Consider the following 24277-nt stretch of genomic DNA (forward strand, 5'->3'; position numbering starts at 1 on the left):
AGGAGTCCTGCGGTTCCAGAAGCATCATCCAGAAGTCAAAAGCAACCTGGGATGGGTTTTTCATTTGTTTTTAGATTGAGAACGTCTTTGAGGTTACAGCTCACCCCCCCACCCACCCACCGCCCTTCCCCCGTGGCATTCTGGGCATAGCATCTGTTTTTTGCTCAGAAAGAGAAGCAGGGCCCTGCCCAGTCCTGTGGTTCGCTGTGGGACAGCCCAGGTCCTCCTGCCTGCCTTTGATGCTGACCTTCCTTCCCTCCATGGGTCCCATCCTGCCAGCCCACAGGGTCCCCACTCCCCTGGCCTTTAGCTTTGGCTTTCCTCCTCCCCTCCCAGCCCCTAAACCAGAGCTGCTTCTGCCAGGTTGGGGGAGGCTGGAGTAGTAGGAGCAGGGACAACCTGCTCTCATAATTTTAGGCAGATCCTAAGCGGACCTCCCACAGTGACAGCCCACATGTCCAGCAGGGCAGGGGTGTTTGCATTGGTGTGGCTGGCCAGTCTGGACACAGGCCCCAGCAGTGATCCTGTGTGGTCCCTTCACTCCCCATCCAGAGGAAGGCAAGGCGCTGAATTCCAGGCCTTAGAAGGAGTGGGGGCCTGTGGGCAAAGTGGAAGAGGAGGCAAGGCAGTGCAGGCCAGTGGCAGAGGAATGTGGGGGTCATTCACTCTCGCTGCCAACTTCCATTTCTGGGGCACCCCAATGTTGTCCTTTCTGGGCCAAGGCCAGGGAGGTGGGAGGTCAGGGGTCCTCATAGGAGAAGCTGTCCCCCAAGATCTCGAGGAGGGAGAGAGGGAGAGGCGGGGCTAGGGCTGGAGGGCGGTGCTCGCGGGACCCGGGCAGCTCCAGGCTCTGGGGACCCCTGTGCCTCGTCCACTTCTCCCTTGCCCGGGCTCCGCGGGGCTGGCAGTGCGGGCCGCCAGGGTGCGTGGGGCCTGTCCGCCCCGCCGCTGTCCCCGGCCGCGCGGCCACGGGAGCCCCCTCCCCCCGGGCGCGCTGCGCGCTCCGCCCGAGCCGCCGCCGCCGCCGCGTGCTCCCGCTGTCTCCTCGCTCCAGCCGAGCGAGCCAGAGGAACCGGGGAGAGGGAGAAAGCGAAAGGGGGAGGAGAGAGAGGCGAGAGGGAGAGAGAGGAGGGAGGGAGGGAGGGGAAGAGAGCGAGCGAGGGAGAGAGAGGAGGCGGTGGCGAGGGAAGAGCGAGTGCGGAGCGCCGAGCGGGGCTGCTCCGGAGCCAGCGGAGCCTTCTCCGATAGCCGCCCCGGCCCCCTGCCCGGGCCCGGCCCCTGCCGCTTGCGTGGTCGGAGGAGACGCCGCCGCCGCCGCCCGAGCCGGGCCCCGCACCGCACGCCCCTCGCCGCTGGCCAGCTGGTGCCCGCGCGGCCCCGGGACGCCGCTGCCCGCTCGGGGGTCGGGATGCAACCGGGGCATGGCCGCCGGGCCCCCGTCACCTGCCGTGGGGAGCGCTGAGCCCGTGAGTAGCCCGACCCTCGCCGCCCGCGCATTGCCCTGCGGCGGTCATTACCTTCGCGTTGCATGAACTGGGGGCCGTGGGGCGGGGGTGGCGCGGCCCGGGGAGGGGCGCTCTAGACCCCGCAGAGGGAGGCGGGGCTGCACCGTGCGGCTGGGGACCATCCCGAGGGTGCTTGGGGTGGGGTGGCGCCCTCGGGGTCAGGGGTCTCTGTGCGGGGTCTTGGCTCCCCGGGTCCCTCCAGGGCTGGGGTCGCGACACGTGGCCCAGCCGGAGGCCGGAGGGACGGTTTTGTGAATGGGAAGGCCCCGGGTTCGGACTCCATGGAGACACAGGGGAGTCCCGCGCGCTGTGTGGCGGCAGTGGTGGCGGTGGCGGCGGCGGCGGCGGCACAATGCCCGGCGCGGGGAACTCCCGAGCGGGGTGGGGGGGGAGGCCGAGGCGCACGGAGATCCCGGCCCGGCGGGGCGCCTCTTGGGAGGCTGCAGGAGCCCGTGCGGATGGGAGCAGGGGTTAGCCACCCTGCGGGGTGCAGTGCTCCTCTCTCCCAACACCCAGGCCCGGAGAGCCCTGCCCGAGTCCTGGGGGAGGAGGCTTTGCCGGAGGAGTTGAGGACCCAAAGGAGTTGTGCGGAGGAAGGGGCTCTCACGGCTCTTAAGAGCAGCCGGGCCTCAGCGCCGCGCTACGCGCTAGGGTAGGCAGCGTGGGCGGGGGGTGGGGGTGGGGGGGTGGTAGTGACAAGCAGCGCGCAGGGCCCTCCAGGGGGCGGGTTGGGGGCGCTCCCGGCGGAGTCTCCAGCCCCAGCGGAGCGGCTTCTCTCCAGCCTGGGTCGTCCCCCGGCGCCAGTGCTGCCGGGCTGGGGAAGCTGGAGCGGGAGGACCGGGCACAACCCTGACCCAAACTTTCTGCCCCGGCGGCCCCGGGAGGCAGTGACGCTCATCCCTTCGGGAGGGCTGTCTCTCTGCGGGTGCGGCTTGAGGCCCGAGGTCACATCCTCTGCCCGGGGTGGAGTCTCCCCGGGGTGCCTCACCTCATGCCCTCGCTGCTGGGGGCCTCACCCTGTCCGGGGAGGGGGAGGGAGTGGCGCCTGGTCTCTGGGACCCTGTCCCACCCAGAGCCGCTCTAGGATCCAGAGTCTCATGTGGGGTGGGGGGTGTTGTTGGGAGTCCGGAACTCCTGCCCCCCGCCAGCAGGTTCGGGGTCCTGCGGGGTGGGGAGAAGCTCCTCCCTATTAGCTTTCCAGCTTTTCCGAGGGACTAGGTTATTTTTTTAATGGTCACTTTTGAAAAGGACTCCCGCCGCGCTGCTTTTCCTGTCATGCAAGAAACACCTGGCGGTGGAGGCAGAGGAGTGGGACTGAGGGCTGCATCCCCCAGGCGAGCCCCCTTCCCCCTGCTAGGGGTGAAGCGAAGTTGGAGCTCTCTACGTGCTGGGTCGCTGTGTTCCTGCTGAAATACCCTCGGCGCTCAGGGCTGCCCTGGGCACGCACCCGGGAGACCAGGACACTCAGCACCGAGTAGGTCCCAGGGTAGTGGAGTCAGGTTGCCCGTAATGAGGTCTTTCAGTTGGAAGGCATCTTTGGTTTTACTGGTCTGCAAAAAATAAATACATAAATAAATAAAAAATAAAAAAGTATAAACATCACAGCAGAACCTGCTCATTAAGTGTGCATAGTGGATTTGGGCGGATGTCTTAATTAGGCTGCGTTGTTAACGGGGATATTACACTAATTAAAACCAGACCCTCTAGGTGAGCAAAAATTGTGGAGGGAGAGGGAGAAAAGTTGCAGTGAAAGCCTCACCCAAAGAAAGCAAGATGCGTCTGGGTGGGGCATGCTCCCCCTGTGGGGGCTTCTTGGGACAGTGTCGGGGGAGAGGGCTTCAGTGCACCGCCTCCCTTCCCAGAGCTGAGGACAGAGGCTGCCACCCCTATCCCTCCCCAGGGACTGGAGGCCTCCGGGGGACTCACAGCCGCCTCACACTCCTGGAAGCAATGGTTAACTCCTTGTTCCCCTGCCGGGAATTTCAGGGAGGGGAATGGTGTGGGTGAGGTGGGAAACCCTGGGGGTTTTGGAGCAGAGGCTGAGTGACATGGGTGCACCAGGCCAGCCAGTCTGGGCCTGGTGAGGCAGCTGTGTGCAAGGGGGACGTTCTGCCAGTGGCGTATAGGCTGTTTGCCTCGGAGCCGCTGGGGTTTTCTGGCATGAGGTGCCCATTTCCAACAATGGTTCCCTCCCCCATAAAAAGAGGACCTAAATGATTTATCTTATCTACCCCCCGGGGCCTGGGGCTTAGAGAGACCTCCCTGTCCATTCCCCCCCCCCCCGGGGCCTTGGGTCTTCTCAGGATGCTGGGAGAAGCTGGGAATTCAGGGAGTCGTCTCCCCGCCCCCCACCCCCCCCCCCCGCCAAGGCCTGGCCTCTCTGGCTGCATCAGGCCTTCTTTGCGAATGCCCCTTGCCCAGTGCCCTTTGACAGGAGCAGAAGCAAAGCTGGATGTATTCACTGCCCTCTGCAGGGGCCAGAGGCCGGGCTGGAGGGAAGGCAGAGGTCTGGGCCACCCCCTGCCACCTAGGAAGCCCCAGGCCTGCAGCCCAGCGGCAGCACCAAGGACAGGGCCAGGGGCCGGCTACTCTCCCTCCCGCCTCTGACATTGTACTGGGCTGCTGGGGGCCACTGGGGGCGCTGCTGGCGCTGCCTGCTAGGGGGAGGGGGAGGGCTCCCGAGGTACATGCAGAGCTAGGGGAGCCGGGGACCAGTGAAGAGGCAGATTTAGGAAGGAGGCAGGTGGGAGGACTCCTGGGTGCCCTTCCAGAGCAGGTCTTCTGTGGTGTTCCTGCCAGTTACTCAACTTTATACGTTGCCAGTGGCTTGTGGGAGACGTGGAGAGAAATTATGGATCCGTCGTGGATCCTTGCCAGCCTGGTGTAGCTCAGGCCTGTCTCTACCTTGCAGACTTCTTCCCAACCACCCCTTCAGCCATTGCCTGAGGCTCCTTCATTCTGTGATGTGTACAAGTTGGAGGCGCCTGGCTCTTACAGGCAGGGAACGGGGCTGGTTTATCCCCGCCTCCTCCTGTCACGCACGCTATTTGGTGCATGCCTGTGGAATCAGCAGTGAGGGAATGTACAAGTGAAGGGAGCTCCTGTCCCACCCAGAAGTGTCCGGGCGGTGTGGGGAGGGGGGCCTTATACTGGGCGTGGAGTTGCCACTCAGGGGGCGATGGCGCCATGCGCCCACCTCCACAAGGGAATGGTGTTTCCAGGGTCACAGTGTGGGCTTCACCTCCTCCAGGCCTTCCTCCAGCCCGGCTGTCCGTGTGTCTGCAGTCTGTGGTCACTTGTCTCTCTCTGCTTATTTATGGCTGCACTCCTCCTCGCTACTCTGTTATAAAGACAAATGGAACCTGACCCGCAGCTGGCATTTGGTGAGGTATTTTTTATTTTTAAACCAGTGAAGGGGAAAAACCGTCATGAAACTTACCCCCTTGAACAGAGATGCTCCTTCTTGGGCACCTGCCTTTCCCTGAATCCCCGCCCGCAGCAGGCCTTCTCTTCCGCACAACGGACGGGCTTTATGAACGTATCCCATTTGCACCTACATCTTTTTGATGAGCTGCAGTGTCTCCCCACGTTCTTTTATAAAAGCAGCACGTTATTTTCACAGGTTCGTGAAACATTCAGGCAACCGAAACATCTTATTTTCTGCCGCCCCTCTGAAGTAGGTTTCTCTCTGAGCCAGCACTGTCTCTTTCATTTATAACATTCTGGTTCCATCTCCCCCACTTCTCACTGTCTGTCTGTCTGCCCCCCCACCCCCGTACTTTCTGGGTGGTGCAGGCACTTTGTATGTGACTTTCTCCTTGCATTGCCTGTGAGAGTTGAGGACAGCTTTCAATTAGCAGTTGGATGGTGGTAATAATTGAGTACACAGTGGGCTCTGTTCTTTGTGGGGGGGCCCTGCAGACAGAAGGATGAGCGTCCTCACTTGAACACCTTGAGATGAGGACTGGTCTGGTGTGTAGAATACGGGTTTTAAAGTCAGTGCTCTAAGTAAATTACTTTGCTGTAGCCATTTCTCCAGGGCCACCAGATCATGCCTTAGGAAGGTGACTTGAGATAACAAAGCACATAAATCTGTTACTTTATTTGAAAGTGTTTCCTTTAATGGGGAGTGGGGGAAGCTCACAGTATACAGACTGCATTTTGGAAAGTGTTGCCGGTCTGGGTAGAGCCAAACTGAATGTTCCAGGAGGGGCCTCAGGGCCTGGGAGAGACTGTCTGCTTTCTTTTAAATCAGGACCCTGAAGACATGCTCAGCTGTGTGATAGGGCTGTCTTCCCTTGGACCAGGCTTCCCTCTCCCGGTGCTGCTCAGGGCTGGTTCCTGCTGGCTCTGCGTGGGAGGCGGGTTCTGACTTACTGGTGTCAGTGTCACGTTGTGGGCTGGGGTCTTCAAAGTCTGTAGTGCTCTCCGAGGATCAGGAGCAAAGCACTTCTCTTGCCAAAAACCACAACGAAACACAACAACAACAACAACAAACCAACAAAAAACGTTTCACATCTAAAGCCAGAGAGTCTCAGCTAAGACAAGGAGGGACGATATGTGTTTTTAGCAGACCTTCACGGGCTTACTGCTATGGTTAGTGGCTGTACTGAGATCTTCCTCCCAAGGTTCTAGAAGAGCAGGGGCACGGGTGAAGCAGCGGCACCGGACCTGGCTGCACCAGGCTGCTCCTGAGAGCCACTCCTGGTCATCGGCGCCGTGTGCGCAGGTGTCTGCCGCACGCTGCGAGGAGCGAGCCAACCCTTCTGGTCTGGCGTAGCTCTGGACAGTGACTGGGAACCAGGAGGAGAGGCAGGTGCTCAGGTATGTCTCTATTAGCCCTTTTAGAAAACAGTCCCACTTGCAGGTGAGCAAACTGCCTGGGGACAGATACCTCCTACCAGCCAGACTCTGCAATTACATCAGGTTCCTTCTGGGGACTTGGACACAATCATAACTTGTATCTTTTGTGCATAAGAGAGGAGAGTCCGTGTGCCTTTATTTTTCTGGGACACCTTGGTTTCACCAAGGTGAAACCAAGAAGAATTCTCCTTCCACCAAAACGACTAAGCAAGAAGTAACACAACCCCCTCCAAAAGATCCTTCTCGTGGGGCCGCCAGTACAGTTGTGTGGGCAGTGTACTGCACAAGCCTGGGGCACATGTGGACCTCTGCCTATGAATAGTGGAACACCGCAGGCCAGCTCATCAGTCTCCTTGTCTGTGACACCAAATGAGACTGAGGGATGATGATGACAGGAAAGGTGTCCCTCTAGGGCCAGGGCCCTTCCCCCATCCCCCTGCGATTTGTGTCTTTGGGCCCTGGGTGATTCCTGGGCTGGGTGTCCTGTCTCAGGATCGTTTCCTTGTAGGCCAGGGCAACGAGAGTGCAGAGAAGCGCGTGTTCTCAGCACCGAAAATATATGGGGTGGGGGAGAAGTCATGTGAAGGTGGGAACCTCTGAAGGCCAAGGGACGTTGTGTTTACTTGTGTTGTTAAGAGTGATGGGTCACCGGAGGAGTGAATGCCCAGGTGCATTTGGAAGTAATTTCTTGCTAACGAATAGTTTGAAAATCCTTACTGAATATAAATCAGAGGTCTCTCTACCGGATTAAATAGAAAATAACTCTGACATCTTGTGGAACTTCTCTTGTAAGGATTGGGTGCAGGGTGATGCTCCCGGGTCTGTACAGAGGACTGCCGGGCACCTTAAAACCCAAGCTTGTGCTGCTGACTTCTCCCCCACCCCATATTTTTTTCTTTCCTGCTGGCAAGAGGGGTTCTGCAGCCTCCTGTTTTCAGCAGGAGGTGTGAAGATGGTTTTCCAGTAGTTCACATGGGCCGGCCGCACACACAGTGTGTCCCTGTGCCCTGTTACGGCGGGACCCAAGGAGAAAAAGGCAAATCAGGAAGGGTTGCTTTCTGGCTCCTGTCCGCCACCAGCTCTTGCTGGCTCAGCCTCACAGCCTTGCCTCTGCTTGGGGGTCCTTATTAGTCTCAGGGGAGTCCCTGAGACTGTGTGGCACTGGTGTCCCTCCCACAGGCTGATGGTGTAAGAGCCACCGTTCACCCCTGGGACACAATTTCGATGCACATTTAACTTCTATGCAACTTCTGAACAAAGCGGTAGGTTCTTTACCTTGCTGGAGACTTCAAGGCCATTGGGGCAGCAGCACTGCTGGTCAGTGCACAGAGGAGGCAAGCACCTGTCCATGTTGGGGTTGGGGCAGGGAGCTGACCACAGCGCGCTATGGGGAGGGAGTGTAGACGTGTCCACCTGTGATTGGGGCGAGCTCACAAATCTGTTTGCTCAGCTGGGCAGTGGGGAGGCAGCGGCCATCAACGGGCTGGCACTTAGTGCGCACATAGCGGCTGGTCGGGAGCGTGGGCCTTTTCTGGGGCCACCTGCCTGCCAGAGGAATGAGCATCTCGTCTGAGTTAAGGACACAGCCTTGCTCTGTCTCCTGTGGCCAGAAGGAGATGACATCGTTTTCAGATGGGTCCAGGTGGTGAGATGGAAGTGGGTCTGGTGTCTCTTTATAGCATTTCTAACTTACTTGGGTGGCCAGGAGGCACCCTCAGGAGCAGCCTGGCAGCTCACGCTCTCAGGGACAGGCCAGGCAGAGGGACGTGAATCAGGTCCTGTCCATGGGGCTGTGGACCCAGAGATCACTGGGAGAGCAGAAGACTCTTGCTTGCTCATGCTGTATTGCCTCAATGGGCCACCTCTCCCTTCTCATGCTTCCGTTTCCTGTGGGGGAGGGTGGTGTGGGACGATCTCAAGAACCAGAGTTGGGGGGTGCTGCAGCTGGTCTCTTTGCTTTTGCTGAAGTAGCCTTGGATTCTAAGGTTTGGGGGCCCTTGGTCACTGCCAGCTGGATTGCCATGAGTGGGGGAAAGGGAAGAAGCATCTTGACCCTGCCCCCATCACCATCCTTCCCAGATTCCCGTGAACCTGTGGATCACCCCCAAAACACACAGTCTCATGTGGAGAGATTCTGTGCCACCTCTGCCTTCAGTGCAGGGATAAGTGATAAACCATTGTTGTAAACATACAGTGTGTGTGTCTTTCTGGAACATTGACTCTTCCTCATTGAAGGGACCACAGTGGTGCCGTTCGGCACACCTGGGACCCCCACTGCAGGGACAGGTGAGGTGGAACCAGGGCCCAAGGGGCTGCTTACACAGGCTCCTTGTAGGCCGGGGATGGGGCTGTGGTTCACCAGCCTCCCCGCTGCGCTCCCCGAGCTGTTGGTAATGGGTTCATAGCGCCCCTGCCTGCCTCGTAGGGGTGCCATCTGCGGGTACATGAGTCAAGTGTTTTGGAATCTTAGCAGAAAAGAGGTGAGCTGGGGAAATCCAGCGTGAAAACTGTTATCTTCAAGGGTGTAGTGTTATAAGCAGTGCTCGTGGACAGCCCACGCCACGTTGAGAGTTAGGCCGCGAGGCTGCCTGCTGGCCGGAAGGGGTCGACCGAAGCTGGGTAATGGCCTTTGATTGCGGGGGACCCCATTCCCTTGTCCTCACCACGAAAGCCTTTTGGGGGTCTGGGACTGCCTTCCAGCATGATGGCCAGCGAGCACATTCCCCACGCCATGCCTGGGGTCTCTCTGCAAGCGTGCCCTGGAGCTGGAAGATGCGTGTGGGACCCCTCCTGTCGCTGGTGACACCGCAGCGGTGAGCATTTGCTTTCCTGACGTGTCTGTGCTAAATGCACAAGTGCCCCCCACCCCCCCGTAGGTTGAAATCTCATCTTAAGAGTAGATGTGTTTGCACAGAGCAGGTGCGTAAAACTGGAACCAGGTCATCGGTAGTGGTGTCTGCGTTTCCGCGTTGGAAATGTAGCCTGTGGTCTCTGACCCCAACCCGGCCGCTGGTCATCACGTTGTTCTTCCTCAGCTGTGTGTCGCCAGAGACCAAGTAAGGAAGAGCCTCTCCTGCCACCGTCATAGACACAATAATATGTTTTGTTCAGATCCAAAGAAGAAAACTCACAAGACCAGACTTGGAAAGTTTTGGCCCCCGAGGGTAATTTTTCAGAAAGTAATGAACGCTAGAAATGCGGGCTATAAAAGAAGTCTTTAGGTAATAATCATAACTGTGATGTGCAGTGTCTCAAAATGCATTAATATCACACCAGCATTACAGAAAAATTAAGTCTGCTGGAAGAGGAAGGAGATGTGCTTTGGGGCCTGAGGCCGGGCCTTCTGTAGCCGCCTCACACCTAGGGCTCTGCACCTGTGGCCTGTCCCCATCTCTTATCGGGAGGCCCCCGTCCCCCTGGCTGGCGATCAGTTGCACACAATGTGGATGGGACAGAGAAATAGGATTTCCTTCCCAGTGGGCTCCTTCTGGGGCTGTGCTGTTTTCCAGCTAGGCAGAGGAATGCTGAGCCTTCCCCAGGGTCTGGCCCCACGTGATTGGAGTCAGGCTGCTCCAGAGCTGGGGCCTGAGGGCGTGGCCCTGGGCACCCCCCCCCCCCACATTGTCCCTCCAGGCTGCAGTGGTGAGTCCTCTGCAGTGTCCCGCCCCCATTAGCAGCCAGAGCATGCAGGCCACACGTGCTCTCCTGCCCTCCCCACTCTCCCCTGCCCTGACCCCATAGCCTCTTTCTCTTTCTCCTGCTCCCCTTCCCCCCACTCCCCACCTTCAAAGCTGGCAGACCTCTCCAGCGGGATGCAGGTGAGGGGCTGGCAATGGCAGGTCAAGCAGCACTGAGCTCAGAGCAGCTGCGAGGAAAGATTTACGGTTCCTCCCTGCCCTGCTGGATGGACAATTAAAGCCCCGCACGGCTGGAGGAGAGCGGTGTCGTTCAGAGTCAGGACGGTCAGAATAAATCCGTTGCCTCCACTTAGATGGCTGAGCTGGACTGCTTCCCGGGGCCTTTCCGGTGGGAGCCCCCTCGCTTGTAGGTCTGAAGGCTCCAGGATGGACTGTTGGAGGAGCCGATGTATTCTGAGTGCCAGAGGAGTTGGGGCCTGAAGACACCAGGGGTCTCCTTGCAGGTGGGGGACATGCTGCCAGCCTTCTGGGCAAATTCTGGATGACGCATTTGCAGGGTGTTTGTCTCAGCACCTGGCACCCGTGAGAGCCGCAGACGAGAATGTTTGTGGGTCTGAAGAGTGGACCCCAATCTGACAGTGGAGTGTATGTGCACACGCATGTGTGCGCGGGTACAGTTGCACGCCGACACACACGTGTGTATGAGTGTGGGTGTGTGGATGCAGGTGTGTGCATGCCAGCACACACATGTGAATGGGTGTGGGGAACATGTGGATGCAGGTGCATGCACGCCGGCACATGCATGTGTATGGGTGTGGAGGTTTTGGGTGCAGGTGTGTGCACACTGGCACACGTGTGTGAATGGGTATGGGGTGTGTGGGTGCAGGTGTGTGCATGCTGGCACACGTGTGTATGTGTGTGTGGGTGCAGGTGTGTGCATGCACACACAAGCACACACACACATGTGTGCTCACCTTTTGGGCACCGGTGGGTCCCCCCTGTGTCTTTACACCCACGCGGGCCCTGGCCAGGCTGCCAGGACTGGGTGTCAGCGCACCGGCCAGCCCTGTGGCTGTCCTTCTTCATGTGTTCCGTGTCTCGTCTCAGTGCCTTCAAGACTCTGGCAGTTTCCTCAAGGAAACTTTGTCTTTGTGGAAGTGAGGTGCCGAGGGCTGCTCGGCCCTCCTACTGGCTAATTGGTGATCTGATCCTGCATGGGAGTCCTGTCATTCCTAGAAACGCTCGTTACTTCCTGCTTCTCCCCACCTCCCCGCCCGCCCCCTCCCACCTCCCCACTGGGGTCTGAGCTCCACGACGGTGCTGGAGCAATCCATGTGTGGCGTGGGCCGTGGCATTAGTGGGTGTCGAACCAGCCAGCATGCCAGGCCTTTCATGAACTTGGATACTACAATTATGTGTGCAGAAATGCTGAAAGGGCCATTTAGGATTTTTCTGCCTTTAAAAAATAATTCTTTTCTTCACAGCCGTGTGCCCAGCCCGTTGGCACCACAGCTGTGACAGGGAGCCTCGCAGTGGCCGTCAAGAGCTCTCCAGCACGCCCGTCTTTCGTGTGTAATAAACGATACGTAAACTGCCACCAGCTCTGCAGACAATCAAGGCAGCGTGCCTGGTGGGGTGCATTGCCTCCTGCCGTGACTTACCGTGCTGGCCCAGCCATGAGAGTGGGCCACTGAACCGTTCGGCCTGTGTGCTTGGGTGTGCGCATACCCCGTCCGCACATGACAGCATCCCTTGGCCTGGAGAATCTGCTTTGCTTCGTGGGGAAGGACCGGTGCCCAGGGCAGGGCTTCCAGCGAGGCATTTCTGAGCGTGGGCAGGGATGGGGTTTTGTGGGGGAATGGAGATCACCCGCAGGCATTCTGGCCGTCTGTGCATGTGTGTGTGCGTGTGTGGGTGATTGTGCGGGGACTGGGCTCTGGCAGGGGATCTCCCCACTGTGGGAGATGCGTGAGAGGTGTCCTGGAACCCGACTGGGACCCCAGGGAGCGGGGTTGCTAGTCTCCAGACATCTGGGGAAGGGGCAGGTACTGAGCGGGGCACCGGGACTCACATGGGAGGCACGCTGGCTCAAGGTCACCCCGTGGAGAGCACCCCGCCCCGAGGACAGAACCCAGACTTGTGACAGTGGTGCTCAGACGTGACACGTGCTTCCCCCTCAGAAGGTAATTAAACGTCTGGAGGCAGCTGCTGCCTTGGACGCTTACCCAAAACACTCAGAAAAGTGTTATTCAGGGACCTTGTTATCTTAAAAAAGAAGGAGAGAACCCAGCCCACCCAAGCACCAAATAACAACCAACAACTCACAAACTTATTTTTTTTAACTTCCCCAGAGTTGCCATGGTTACCGGCATGCGTGGCTCCCGGGTCTCTAAGTAGATCGGCTGGGAGGAGGCAGGAAACCTCTGGGCTGGGCCTCCGCGGTGTGTTCCCCCATCTGAAGAGCCTGTTGGTGCCCCAGTACGCAGGGAAGGGGTTGGGATACTCCGGAGATTTTCCAAGACCACAGAATGTGATATTCTGATGCGGTGCTTCTGAGCTGCTGGAGACAGAGTCTGTCTCCCACGCTGAAATAATTATAGCCGGGAGAGCAGAGAATACATCATTCCAGGCCCTTCACAGCGCAGAGCGTGTGTGCGCGTGTGCGTGCTTCAGCCCCGGCACGGGCTCTGGCTCCTTTGGGGAGCACACACGTGTGCCTGGCCGTGTGTGGAAGGGCAGCCACGGCCTCAGGCACCTGGCTTCTGTGGCCCGCCTAGCACGCGCCCAGACCGTGCCATCGGATGGTGAATTTCGGCAGGGGGTTTTCTTGGAGGACCAGTGGGGAAGGCGGGAGAAGGGTGGATCAGGGTGGGAGAAAGAAGCTGGGCCCAGATTCCGTCCGGCCGGACTCAGGTCTACCCCTGCGAGAACAGGGCTCTCACAAGGGGCAGAGGCACCGTTCTGCCTTCTGCCGGCTCAGCCCACTAACCAAAAAGGGAAGGGGCCGGGCTGGGGGTGAGCTGTGTGTCCTGCTGCTGTGCACTTTGGGGTCTGGATGCTTTTCTCCCATGGGATGGACAGAATGGCCAGCTGCTGCGTGTCGGGGGGCCCTGAGGCCCCGGCGACTTGCGGGGCATCTGCTTCCTGCTGGCGTGTCTCCCACAAGCACGGGAGGCAGCGGGGTGGGGGGGGCACTCAGCAGGCAGTAGTGGATGTAGGCAATGAATTCTGGGTGTTGGGGGACACGGTGACAGATAAGGGCCCTGCTGTCAGACTGCGTGGCTCAGGGTCAGCCCTGGGGACCTCAGGGTCTCTAGTTTCCTTCCTTTCCACCCAGCAGAGAGCAGATGACTCTGTAACTGCACGGCAGGGCCACGCCTCTCTCCCCTTGCACTGCGGTCCTTGCTCGTTGCAGCGGCAGCCTCAGCCCCTCGGGCATGGCTGGGCGGGTGTAGCCCCTCGCAGAAGCCGGTTCCCCAGTTTGTGCCAGGCTCGCTTTTCCACGGACGAGATGCAGTCTGACTCCCGCGACATTTTCTTGGCCAGTTCGTGAGCCCCGGTTTAAGGGGGCTGAGTGAGTCCAGGAGCCCTGGGGTCTCTTTGTGAAGTGCTTGCGTACCCATGGCTGGAAATGGGGCATTGAGGCCGGCAGTGATCCCCATTTCTCCTGGAGAATCCTAGGAGCTGCTTGGCTGGTCAGGTAAATGGTGAAGGCGAGTGGGGAGCTTCTGGATCCTTCCACGAGCCTGGGGCAGACCCGTGTCTGTGGCCATGTCCAGGGTGGGTGGGCATCTGGAATGCTCGCACACTTTCAGAGGACACAAAGAGCCATCCTCAGAGCCGCTGCCCATGGCTCCCTCCGTCCCCGTCTTCATGGCACTTCTCTGGGAGTCGTAATTAGCACTGATGAAGAAGAATGAGAAATGACAGACCCCAGTAGGTGTTGGCACATCTGTCTCCCACATCAGATCGTAAATGCTTCAAAGGCAGGGACCCTGTTTTCTGCAAAACGCATAGGACGGTTCTCTACTCACGGTAGGTTCTCAGTCAGTATTTGTGGGCTCTCTGACAGCTGGCTGGGGTGGCCCCCTGCCCTGTGAGCCCGCATCCTGGTTGGGCCGGCTGGCAAGTGACCCGTGTGCATTTCTGCCTCCCGTTCTTTCTGGCGCCAACGGCCCGGACGGTCTCACTGGTGTGGGAGGGTGTGCAGGAGGCCTGGGCCGCCTCCCTGCTGTGCTGTGGGCACACCCCGTGCCCTGGGACTGGTGCTGGGGGTGGGCACGGAGGCTGCTGCCCAAGGGCCCTGCTGATCTGTAGGAAAGCTACTGGGGTTCCCAGCCTGGAGAGGAAACGGGCCCTGTTCTGGCCCTGGGGTTGGCAGGGGTGAGGCAGTGCCCTAAGGGTTTGGTTGGGCTGTGCATCCAGCTTCCTTCCGCTTCAGCCGGCAGCGAGCCTTGGCCTGTGTTCTGCTGGCTCCCCAGAACCAGGGTCGGCTGCCAAAGAGAGCAGAATGCCTCTAGGAGTGGGGGTCTCAGATATGCCTTCGAGCTGCCCCTCTTTGCTGGGCTTGGAGTGAGGAGTAGGTGTAGGGGAGGGAAAATTCCTAGGAAGGTGCTGGACTGTTCTAGAAGATGGCAGGCTCTTCTGGAAGGCGGCCTGAGACTCCTCTAGGTGTGTGACCCTGGGGCTGGCCGTGTCCTTTGGAGGGCAGCGCCGTCATCCACAGGGGCATCGGCTCGTGATTACTGATGCTAATGGAAAACAGAAGCGACACGGATAGTTCAAGATGGCAGAGGAATCAATATCGTTTATATTTAGCTTGTGAATATGCTGCACACTTCTCTGCTGGCAGGCTGGTCTTCACAATCATATTTTGTGGAATCCAAGAATCTGCTGTCCGCGGGCCAAGGGCTGCCACCTTGCTCCCCCAGGAGGGTTGTTGGAACACAGGAGGACCCCGCGTGACTTGGAGGCCGGCACGGAGGGATGTGCCAGCTCAGCCAGCCCAGTGCCACCCTCCCCCTGCGGCATGGTGGCCGTGCCACCTCTCCGAGACCGCCCGCTGCTAAGATAGCCCTGTGGAAGGCGATGGTCTGAGTGGACGGCGGGTTTTGTGCCTCTGCTTTAGACACGTGGGGAGTGTGTCCATCGTCTGTCACAGCTGTGATGGAGAACAGTTCGTGTAACACCAGTGTGTGCACAAACCCTGTCCTCATCTTGTCCACTCTCTTGCTGGGTGAGGGGCTAGGCACTCCAGGGTGGGAGGCTCACTTAGGGTGGCAGCCCCCGTGTGGGTGGAGGGGCTGCCCTGGGAGCCCATGCGCCTGTGCCCTGGGCCGTGCTGAACAGCCTGCACCGTCCCGTGGGGCCCAGGAGGCCGCACCTCGGCCTAGGCACTGCTGCTCTTCGGCACCAAAGTTTACAAAAAGACCTTTGATTGCTAAGGTGCCTCACATTAGACGTGGCATTGATTTAAATTTTATATTTAAACCATTGGCTGTGCTCCCACTGCCCTCCCAGAAGAGCACTGTGGGGTCACACGGGCTCAGGGACGGGAACAGGGGCTGAGAGGCTTCCCACTGCTCAGGGGTCCCGTGGCCACAGGCCTGGATGGTCTTTGTTTGCTGTGCTCGCCTGGGGTCCTGGGGTGCCCCACAGGAGTGACTGGCTCCCAAAGTTGATGTGTTAGAGGACAGGACTTTGAGATGCACTGGTTGATGACAATGAAAAGAAGCTTCCAGAGAACCTCTTGGGATCTGGAGACAATGGTCTGTTTAGCTCCCTGTCCCTTAGCAGGATTCCACCCCCCCACCCCCCCACCCCCGACCCTGGCATGCAGAACCTTCTAGAAGTAAGGCCTTGTTCCTGGACATACACCATCAGTCTCAGTCTCAGAAAGTCCCTCTCGGGTTTTAGGAGCATTCTGGCACACCTCAGCCTTTCGCTCTTGGATTCCTTCCACTTCCAGCGTTGGGGGAAAAGGGCGCAGCCTCTCCCCTCTCTGGCACATAGTAGGTGCTTCATAAACGTTGCTGTCCTTTTGCCCTGAGAACGCGGCTGGAAATAAGCTTCGTGAGCCTCAGCTGCTTCCCCCTCTGTAGCCCCAACCTTGAAACCTGCTCATTCAGGAGGAAGGAGGGGGAGGCCAGGAGAAGGGACAGTTTGATGGAAGGGTTCCCGGGTGTCCAGACTCGCCCGTGTGCCTCTCCTCTGAGTGGGTTTGGTTTCTGTCCTGGAGCCTGCTGGTGCTAGTTTTCTGTTTCCTCTGCTGGCCCTCAGGACCGGAGCAGCCTGGCGAGAGAACGCGTGCTGGGCCAGAGCAGATGACCGTCTGTCCGGGGCGGAGCCTGGACGCGTGCCTGGCATGACTGGCAGGTCCCCTTGCCGCCCCTTCCTCCTCTTGTCATTTACAAATCGACGCAAAATGGGGACGCACGCTGGTAGGAGACACAGATGTATCATAGAGTTATCTAAAGCGGTCAGGCCACCCTGGTTCCCAGAAATGAGATTATTTTAGAATTCCATCAAATTAAGGGAGGATTCCTCTCCGGTTCTGTCTCCCTGCCCCTTCCTCCTTCTCCCCCCTACCCTGCCCCCACGGCCGATGAAAGATTTTCTGGCAGTGTCAAGGAAATGTGACCTGGTTCTGTAATAAAGAGGAGGCTTATTAGAATTAAGGCCTAACAGCGTTAAAAAGCAATCTTTGCAAGATTGAGGCCACGGGGGAATTGTAAATTCTCAGCAAAGACCTCATTGAAGGATCGGAATAAAAACTTGACATGCATGTGCGGGCGGGCACACATGAAGGGATCCTCAAAAAAAACAAAAGCTTAGTTAAAAAAAAAAAAGCAAAGCAGGAGGGGAAGGAAGTGGGGGCAGCTGGGGAAAGATTGGGGGGGGGACTCTGTCCCTAGTCTGACGTGGGGATCTCCCGGGTAGCCCAAGGGGCCGGCTTCCCTCCTCTCTCTGCCATACTCCGTAGTTAGCTTCCCAGCTGATGCGCCGCTCAGCAGGCTGGGGTTTGTGGGCTGTTTGGGCCGGGTTGGGGATGTGGGAGCAGGGGAGTAGGGCGGTGGGGTGTGCCTGGCTCCTGGGCAGGGAAGCAGGGAGGGTGGAGAACAGGGCCTTGGGATTAAGCCCAAAGTGATGTCATCATTGAGGGGACCCTCCTGGACCTCCACCTCCAGGGTGTGTCTTCCTAGTGCTGTCGTCCTTTAGGGCGGTGGTAACAGCGCACCATGCACGGGGGTTTATGAACAATGCACGTTGACTTCTCCCAGTCACTGGGAGTCCAGGATCACGGTGCCGGCAGACCCGGAGTCTGGTGAGGGCCTCCTAGTTCATAGACGGCTGTGTCCTCCCTGTGTCCTCACATGGCGGAAGGGGTCAGGGGTTCTCTTGGGGATCCCTTTTTTAAGGGCACTAACCCCATCACGGGCTCCTCCGTCGTGACCTACTCACCTCCCCAACGCCCCACCTCCTAACACTGTCACTATGAAGGTTGGGTTTCCACATAGGAATTTGGTGGTAGGGAGACATACACACTTACCTGTTGGCCCTGCAGTGGCCAGTCTCACCGTGGGGTACTTGGCAAGCTGGCCCTCTGGACAGGCTGGGGGCCAGGGTGGGTGGAGGGCACACGGTCTCCTGGAAATAGACAGCTGTCTTTTTTGGGCCTCCTGGGACCACCTCGGGAGAGTGTGTGCCTTGGAGACCTCTGGGCTCGGCTCTCACTGGCCACGGCTGCTCAGCTCCCCTGCGTGGGGTGTCTCCTGCCTCAACCCCTGGGGCTTCTCTGCCCCCCATCAGCTCTGTCTGGAGGGAGAGGGGCTGGCTCAGGCGCTAACGGAGCAGCTGACGTGGGGGGACTTAATGCGGGCAGGCAGCCCTCCACCGTGGGGGACTGGCTGGGGGGAAATGCCACCCCCACCCCAGCCTCTCCACCATCCCAGGGATGGGCTGATCCACATGTTTCCCTGGGGGTCCGATGGATCTGGGTTGAGCCCCCACAGCCCACAGGACGAATGGTCATCAACACTACAAAAATACATGTGCACGCAGCGTTCTTCCCTCCCCATCTCAGGCTCCTGCTCCGGCTGCCGGGATCACTCCCGAACCCTGTTTCAGCCTGTATTTCAGGGGCTCCAAGCTAATACAGCGACCCCACAGCACACCTGCTACTGCTGAGGCCCGAATTCAGGATCGGGACAGAGTACGACGTGGGCTTTCATCATTTGGGGCTGCCCCTGACACACAGTAGGCGCTCATTGAACGTCTGTGGACGGATGAGTTTGGACAGGTGTCCTTGCCTCTCGGATGGGTGGAGCCTGGCTGGGGGCTCTTCCTTTTGGTGCCGGGAGTGGTCATGGGATGATGGGGATGGCATCCCTCCCCCTGCCCTATCCCTAAGAATTCTAGAAGACAAAGTGTTGTGACCAGTACTCAGAGTTGGGAGAAAAACAGAGCCCCTGGAGCAGGTGGGCTCATTCCATCTGGGACTCCCAAAGCCATGGCGCCTGGCTTCCCTGGTCCCATGGTGGACATTCCTTCATGGCCACCGGCCACCGGAACCCTGGGCAGGTGTCTTTTGGGTGCACCCCTCATGGCTGAACTTCATCCCCAGCCCTGGATCCTTGTCCTGGGACAGTGAAGTGGGGAGATGGGGTCAGCCAGGCCTGCGTGATGCCACTGTGTACTGAAAATTCACCTGGCAGAAGGGACAGGGGACAGCTCCCTCCTTCCAGGAACCCAGCAGTACCTTTGGAAGTGGCTTGTCTTCAGAAGCTGGCCAAGGCTTACATTATGCCCCTGGGAGATGGGACCCCTGGGATTTCTGGCAAGTTGTCTCCAGTGTTGAGCGCCTCTGCTTGTAAGAGGGTCATTGGAGAGTTCCATGAGGTTTGGGGTGGGGTCTGTGCTAGTCCTCTTCTGTGACGTGGGTCACGGTGAGAACCTCTCAGGGCTGAGTGGATGTCCCCGTGTCCGCCGTTCCCTTCTGGGGAGCAAGGGGCCATCTGGACGCCAGGGAACGGAGATGGGACATCCAGGAGAGACAGGTGCCAGGGGCTGTTTTCTGCTTCAGTATGAGTGCTGCGTGCCCAAAGTGACCTTTATCAGTATCCTTGACCTTCACCTTTCTCTCCCGGAGGAGCCGGCTCCATCCTCCTGGCTGGGTCAGGTGGCCCACCTTCAGCCAATGTTCTAGCCCCAAGGGCCACCAGCAAAGGCAGTTGCATTTCAGGCCATTACAAAAAATATCCGAGGGGGCTGGGAAGGAAGTAGCAGTCCCAAACTTGGCAACAAATTGATGGCAATTTTTGGAAGCTTATCTGTGTGAAGAACGCTCGGCAGGAATATTCATTTGCCTCTTAAACAAAGGGCAATTATGTGCAATCCTGTGCTTTTGTGGGCTTCCCAAGAAGGACTTACTGGAGTCTCCTTTACAGTCTGCTTGTGTGGCTGTCCCCGCCTGGGCCTGTCCCCTGGGGTCCTTGTCCCGGTCAGGGATCAGAACAGTAAATGAGGGTGTGTGTGCTGGGGGCAGTGCAGGGGGAGAGGAACTAGATGGGGGGACAGGTTGGGGCAAATGGAGGGGAAGAGAAAGCAGCCCCAGATTCAGGGGTTTCTTTCTGGGGGTCCCACAGCGTGGGGGCTGCTGTGCCCCACCCAACTTTCAGGAAATGCACAGGGAAGGGGGCACAGCTAGGGGTCAAAGGCGCTTCCCCTGTAACCCTCCTTCTCCTTCCTTTCTGGTTTTGTTTTCAGTCTGAGGACTTCATTCTCCAAAAGCTGTCATTTTACATAAACCTCTCACCAAGGCGCATCCATTCTCACTGCCAAAATCTCCATGTCAGACACTGCTGCCCACCGTGGAACTGACAGCCTTCCCCACCCAGTGCTGGGGCCTTAGGTCTGGAGAGGTAGACGCCTGCGTGCCGGCGGGGTTATGCAGGGAGAGACTGAGCAGGGCGCCCTGTTGCCAGCAGCCCGTCATATCCCCACTGCCTTCCTTGGGCCCCTTGTGGGGGACCCGCGGCTCTTCCCGCCGGCTCTTAGACCTGGGAGCTGCCCGCATGCCCTCCCCAGGAGGAGCACTGGAGCGTGGGGGCGGCAAGGATCGTGTCCCCTGAAAGAGTGGCGTCCTAACCCCTAGGGCCTCAGAATGTGGCCTTCTTCGGAAATAGGGTCTTTAGAGGGATGACGTTAAAATGAGGTCATTAGGGTGAGCCCTGATCCGGTATGACTGGTGTCCTTATCAAAGGGAGACATCTGGACCAGACACGCACGCAGGGAAGCTGACGTGAGGGCACCGGACAGGAGGGCTGTGTCCGCTAGCCCAGGGACACGGGGGGCGCAGCACGCCAGGCTAGGAGAGGGGCCCAGGACAGCACCTCCCTCAGAGCCTCAGGGGGCACCAGCCCTGCCTGAGCTGCCAGCACGGACCTGCTGCTCCAGACGGCGAGGGATCAGACTCCTGGTGTGTTTAGCCCCATACTGCTGCTGCTTTGTTAGGGCTGCCCCAGGACCCTCACATAGCCAGCGCGCGAGCCACCAAGCTCAGCACGGGGTTTGGCAGGCCCTTCACTTCTGGGGAAATGAACAGCGATGGTGGGAGTGGGGGTGGGGCAGAACCTGCAGATTCCTTCCTAATTCAGGGGACAGTTGATAAACCCATTATTTTCCTGACTGGGAAGGCCTGGTGCTTTTCACCGGGAGCGGCCTGAGGGTTCTACAGCAAGCCTGCCCTCAGGACGTCTTCAGTCCTGGTGGCCGGATGAAGCCCGGGGTCTTTCTGCAGTGAGGGTTCCTGGGAGAGTAAAAGCCCAGGTGCCGAGGGGAAGAGGACAGGCATGAAGAAGCGCCCGGGGGGGCCCGGCCTGCGTTAGGCTCGGAGGGCTCCTGTATGCACGTTACTGTGGGCTCAGGAGCCAGATCGGGACGCCTTCTCCACAACCCTGCCACCTAGAAACTCCTACTGGGGCTTTGAGACTCCGCTCTGATATCCCCTTCTTCCCCGATGCAGTCCTGCCCTGATTGCTCCAGCGGCTCCCCCCTCTGTTCGCCCACAGCCTCTCCCCTGCCTCCGGGAGGGTCCTGTGATTTCCTGGCAGCACAGCCTGTCCTTCCTGTGGGGGCTCAGAACCCCTTCTCTACGGCCGCGTTTCTCAGGGTGTGGTCCCCGGACCCTGCCTCTGAATCACCGTGTGTCTTGAAACATGCATGCTCCCTGGCTGGACTCCGCCGTCGGCCGGCAGAGTCCGAGGTTGCCGGCTGCGCAGGAGGTCCTGAAGCAGAGCTGAGTCTGGAGGGCGGGCTGGGGGGCTCCCGGGAGGGCTTCTGAGCAGTCGCACCGGGCCGGTGCTGCTGGAAGAGGCTGACTTCTGCCGTCCTGGGCCGGGGTGGGGATCTGGCTGGGCGGCCCTGCAGGCTGGTGGATGATGCTGGTATTCTGGTCATGACAGTGCAGGGACGACCCCTCCCCGCTGCAAACAGAAGGACTGGCCCATTACTGTGGACGGTAGGTCAGATGGCTCCCGTTCAAACTAAAAAAGCAGAACCGCAGCCGGTGCCTCTTGAAAAGGCAGGGTAGAGGAGAGGTCTTGGGAGCAGGCTGCCTGGGCTGCGGGGCGCCACGCATTCTCTGGCTCCACCCAGACCCCCGCCCACCACACAGGCCCCGCCCACCACGAGCAAGCCCCGCCCCCTCGCGGAGATGACTGTGCGCGTGTGCCGCACAGAGGCTTGGGATGTTAGCCCTGTGCCTTTCTGCTCCTGCCGCCTCCACGTTCTCAGGCCGTGGGGTGTGAGGTCCTGGGGAACCCGTGCCCCGAAGGGTGGGTGGGTGTTCTGGGTCTCTGTTGTCCGTCTCCCTGCCTACAGGCACCTGCCGCACAGTGTTTGGGGCTGGCCAGGTGTTGAGTCGATTTCAAACGGCCGTGCCAGGACCAGCTTCTTCATCTGCAACAGCACAAGGAATTTTTTTTTTTTTTAAACCTCCAGCATGGAATTTTCCCAGTTATTTTAAATAAGTTTCATTTATCTGTGCTTGGCATTCAGATAGGAATTACCAGCCTCGCACAGATGCAAATTCAGAGTCATAAAAGGAATATTGACACCAATTGCAACCACATCACCATCTCTCATGCGATCAGATGCCCCGGCTGCCGTCAGAGCAAAATGGAGCATTTGAAAAGCTGTAGGAGAACACACTCTCCAACAAAACAAGCCCCTCTGGAGAAACCCAGGACACGGTGCTTCTGGGAGCTCTGCAGGGCCTTCAAGTGGCTCCTTCCGTTTCTGATGGAAAATGCATGCAAAGAAAAATTGAAACCAAAGATCTCACCAAGTAAATCAAACCCCACCAGAGTGGATGTAGCTACACGTCTCCACTGGGTTTCATCCAGACGGAGCAGGGGGATGAAGGCGTGGGGTGTCCTCATGTCTTTAGGGGGAAGCATGTATCAATTAGCTCTTGTTCAGTATGTCCCCAAACTTGGAAGCATGGAACAGAGGTCGTGTCTTCTTGCTCATGACTTTGTGGGTCGGCGGAGTGCTCGTGCTGATCTTGGGGCTCTCGCATGCATCAGTGGTCACATGGTGGGTGGGCTGCAGGATTGGGGACGGGTTTTTAACTTCTTGTGGGTTTTTACCCTCCAGAAGGCTAGGCAGAAAATGGAAGTGGGTTTTTACCCTCCAGAAGGCTAGGCAGAAAATGGAAGTGAGTGTAACCCGTGGAGGCCTAGACTCATAGCTGGCCACCACTGTTTCCCAGTCATCTTTTGGCCCAAGTGTCAGGAGGCCAGTCCTGATTCTGCAGGTGAGGAGATAGACCCCGCCTCCTTGTGGGAGGGGCTAAGAGGTCCCATTGCCAAGGGGGTGTTTACATGGAGGTATGAGGGGTCAGGGGGCACTTTTGCAATCAGTCCACACCTGATGGAACCCTGGCATTGGGAATTAGCCCGTCCTGAAGGCATGGCCTGGCTGATGGCAAGGCTGGTCTGCAGGCTTTTGGATTTGGCCGTGGGGGCTCAGCACCTCAGAGACACACGGACACTCAGGGTGGAGGGTCGTGTCCTGGCTCCTTGCTCAGTCCTCCACTGAACCTGCCCTAACATCTGCGCTCTCTTCTCAGGACCCACTGCCTTTAGTCGTCCACACTGTGTGCACTTCCTGGGCTTGTCCTCTCTACCAGCCCTGTACTGTTGGGGGTTCCTTGTGCCCCGACCCTCTGCCCTGCTGTCCCTGCACTGGGATCTTGACCCGGCCACTGTAGTCCTCTTCTGCATTACATCCAAACTCCTGGGCCTTTTCCTGCATCCTCCTCAGACTCGACAGGTCCAAACAGGCAGGCCTCCCCCAGATCCGGCCCTCTCTATTTCCGAGGATGCCAGCTTTGTCCGCCCTCCCTGTTGGTGTAGGCCAGCGGCCGCGACTTACCCATCCTCTCCGTGCCTCCTGTTCTGTTTGATTCTCCCCTTTCCTGCAGATGCAGCCTTCTCTAGCCGTGACTGTGTCCATCGCCTCCCACCTGCCTCCGACAGGCTTTGCATGTGGAGTGGGAAATGGATTGGGGGTGAGGCGGGCAGAGCATCTTTGAAAAATGCAGATCTGGTCGTACTGAAATGCGGCTGACATGCTTTAATGGCCTCCCACTGCTCTGCTCAGCGGCAGCTCCTGGAGCCGCCCTTCTTCCTGGTCTTGCGGGAGCTCCTCAGAAAGCCTGCACTCTTCAGTGCCTTGGGGCCTTTGCACAGACGGTTCCTTCTGCGGGCAGTGCTCACCTTCCTATCCCCCTTTACCTTGTTGTTAATCCCAACCCAGGCTGGCAAGGTCACTTCCTTAAAGAAGCATTCCTTGACTGCCCCCGCCCAGAGGTCCCCATTAGGTTTCCCCTGCAGCCCTCACAGACCCCCCTTGCCACTCTGGTCACAGCTGCAGTGCAGTCTCTGTGGTGCATTATTGACGTCCATTTGCTCTCTGTAAGGCCAGGTGCCTCACGGTGCCTCTAGAACCCAGTGTGGGGCCTGTTCCCGAAAGGTTCAGCAGTTGGTTGAGATCAGTGAAAGAATGTGTCAGGGACTTCCACACACGCCAGCTCGGGGGGGTCCTCAAAATAAGCCAGTGAGGTAGACATCATTGGTCCCACTTGACAGAGAGGAAATGGAGGCCCAGGAGGCCAGGGTCACAGGGCGGAGAGGGACTGTGGGATCCCTGGTTCCTCCGTCTCGAGCGCATCCCCTCTGCTGGTGGCTGGAGGCTGGGAGTCTGCAG

At 58.7% G+C, this 24277-nt stretch overlaps 1 protein-coding gene across 1 annotated transcript in view; it reads left to right on the top strand.

Annotated features, from left to right (window-relative positions):
* Positions 1-570: 570 nt before the first annotated feature.
* Positions 571-24277, top strand: part of LOC125087533 (uncharacterized) — a gene marked incomplete at its 5' end in the record, with an annotated part of 360005 nt that continues 336298 nt past the window's right edge. Inside the window, 7 exon segments of the mRNA XM_053447808.1 lie at positions 571-834; positions 836-919; positions 921-1022; positions 1025-1164; positions 1166-1254; positions 1257-1375; positions 1378-1466. Of these exon segments, the coding sequence (XP_053303783.1) occupies positions 571-834; positions 836-919; positions 921-1022; positions 1025-1164; positions 1166-1254; positions 1257-1375; positions 1378-1466 (887 nt within the window).

The sequence above is a fragment of the Lutra lutra genome, chromosome 16, assembly GCF_902655055.1.
Source record: "Lutra lutra chromosome 16, mLutLut1.2, whole genome shotgun sequence".
In the NCBI taxonomy this organism is placed as follows: domain Eukaryota; kingdom Metazoa; phylum Chordata; class Mammalia; order Carnivora; family Mustelidae; genus Lutra; species Lutra lutra.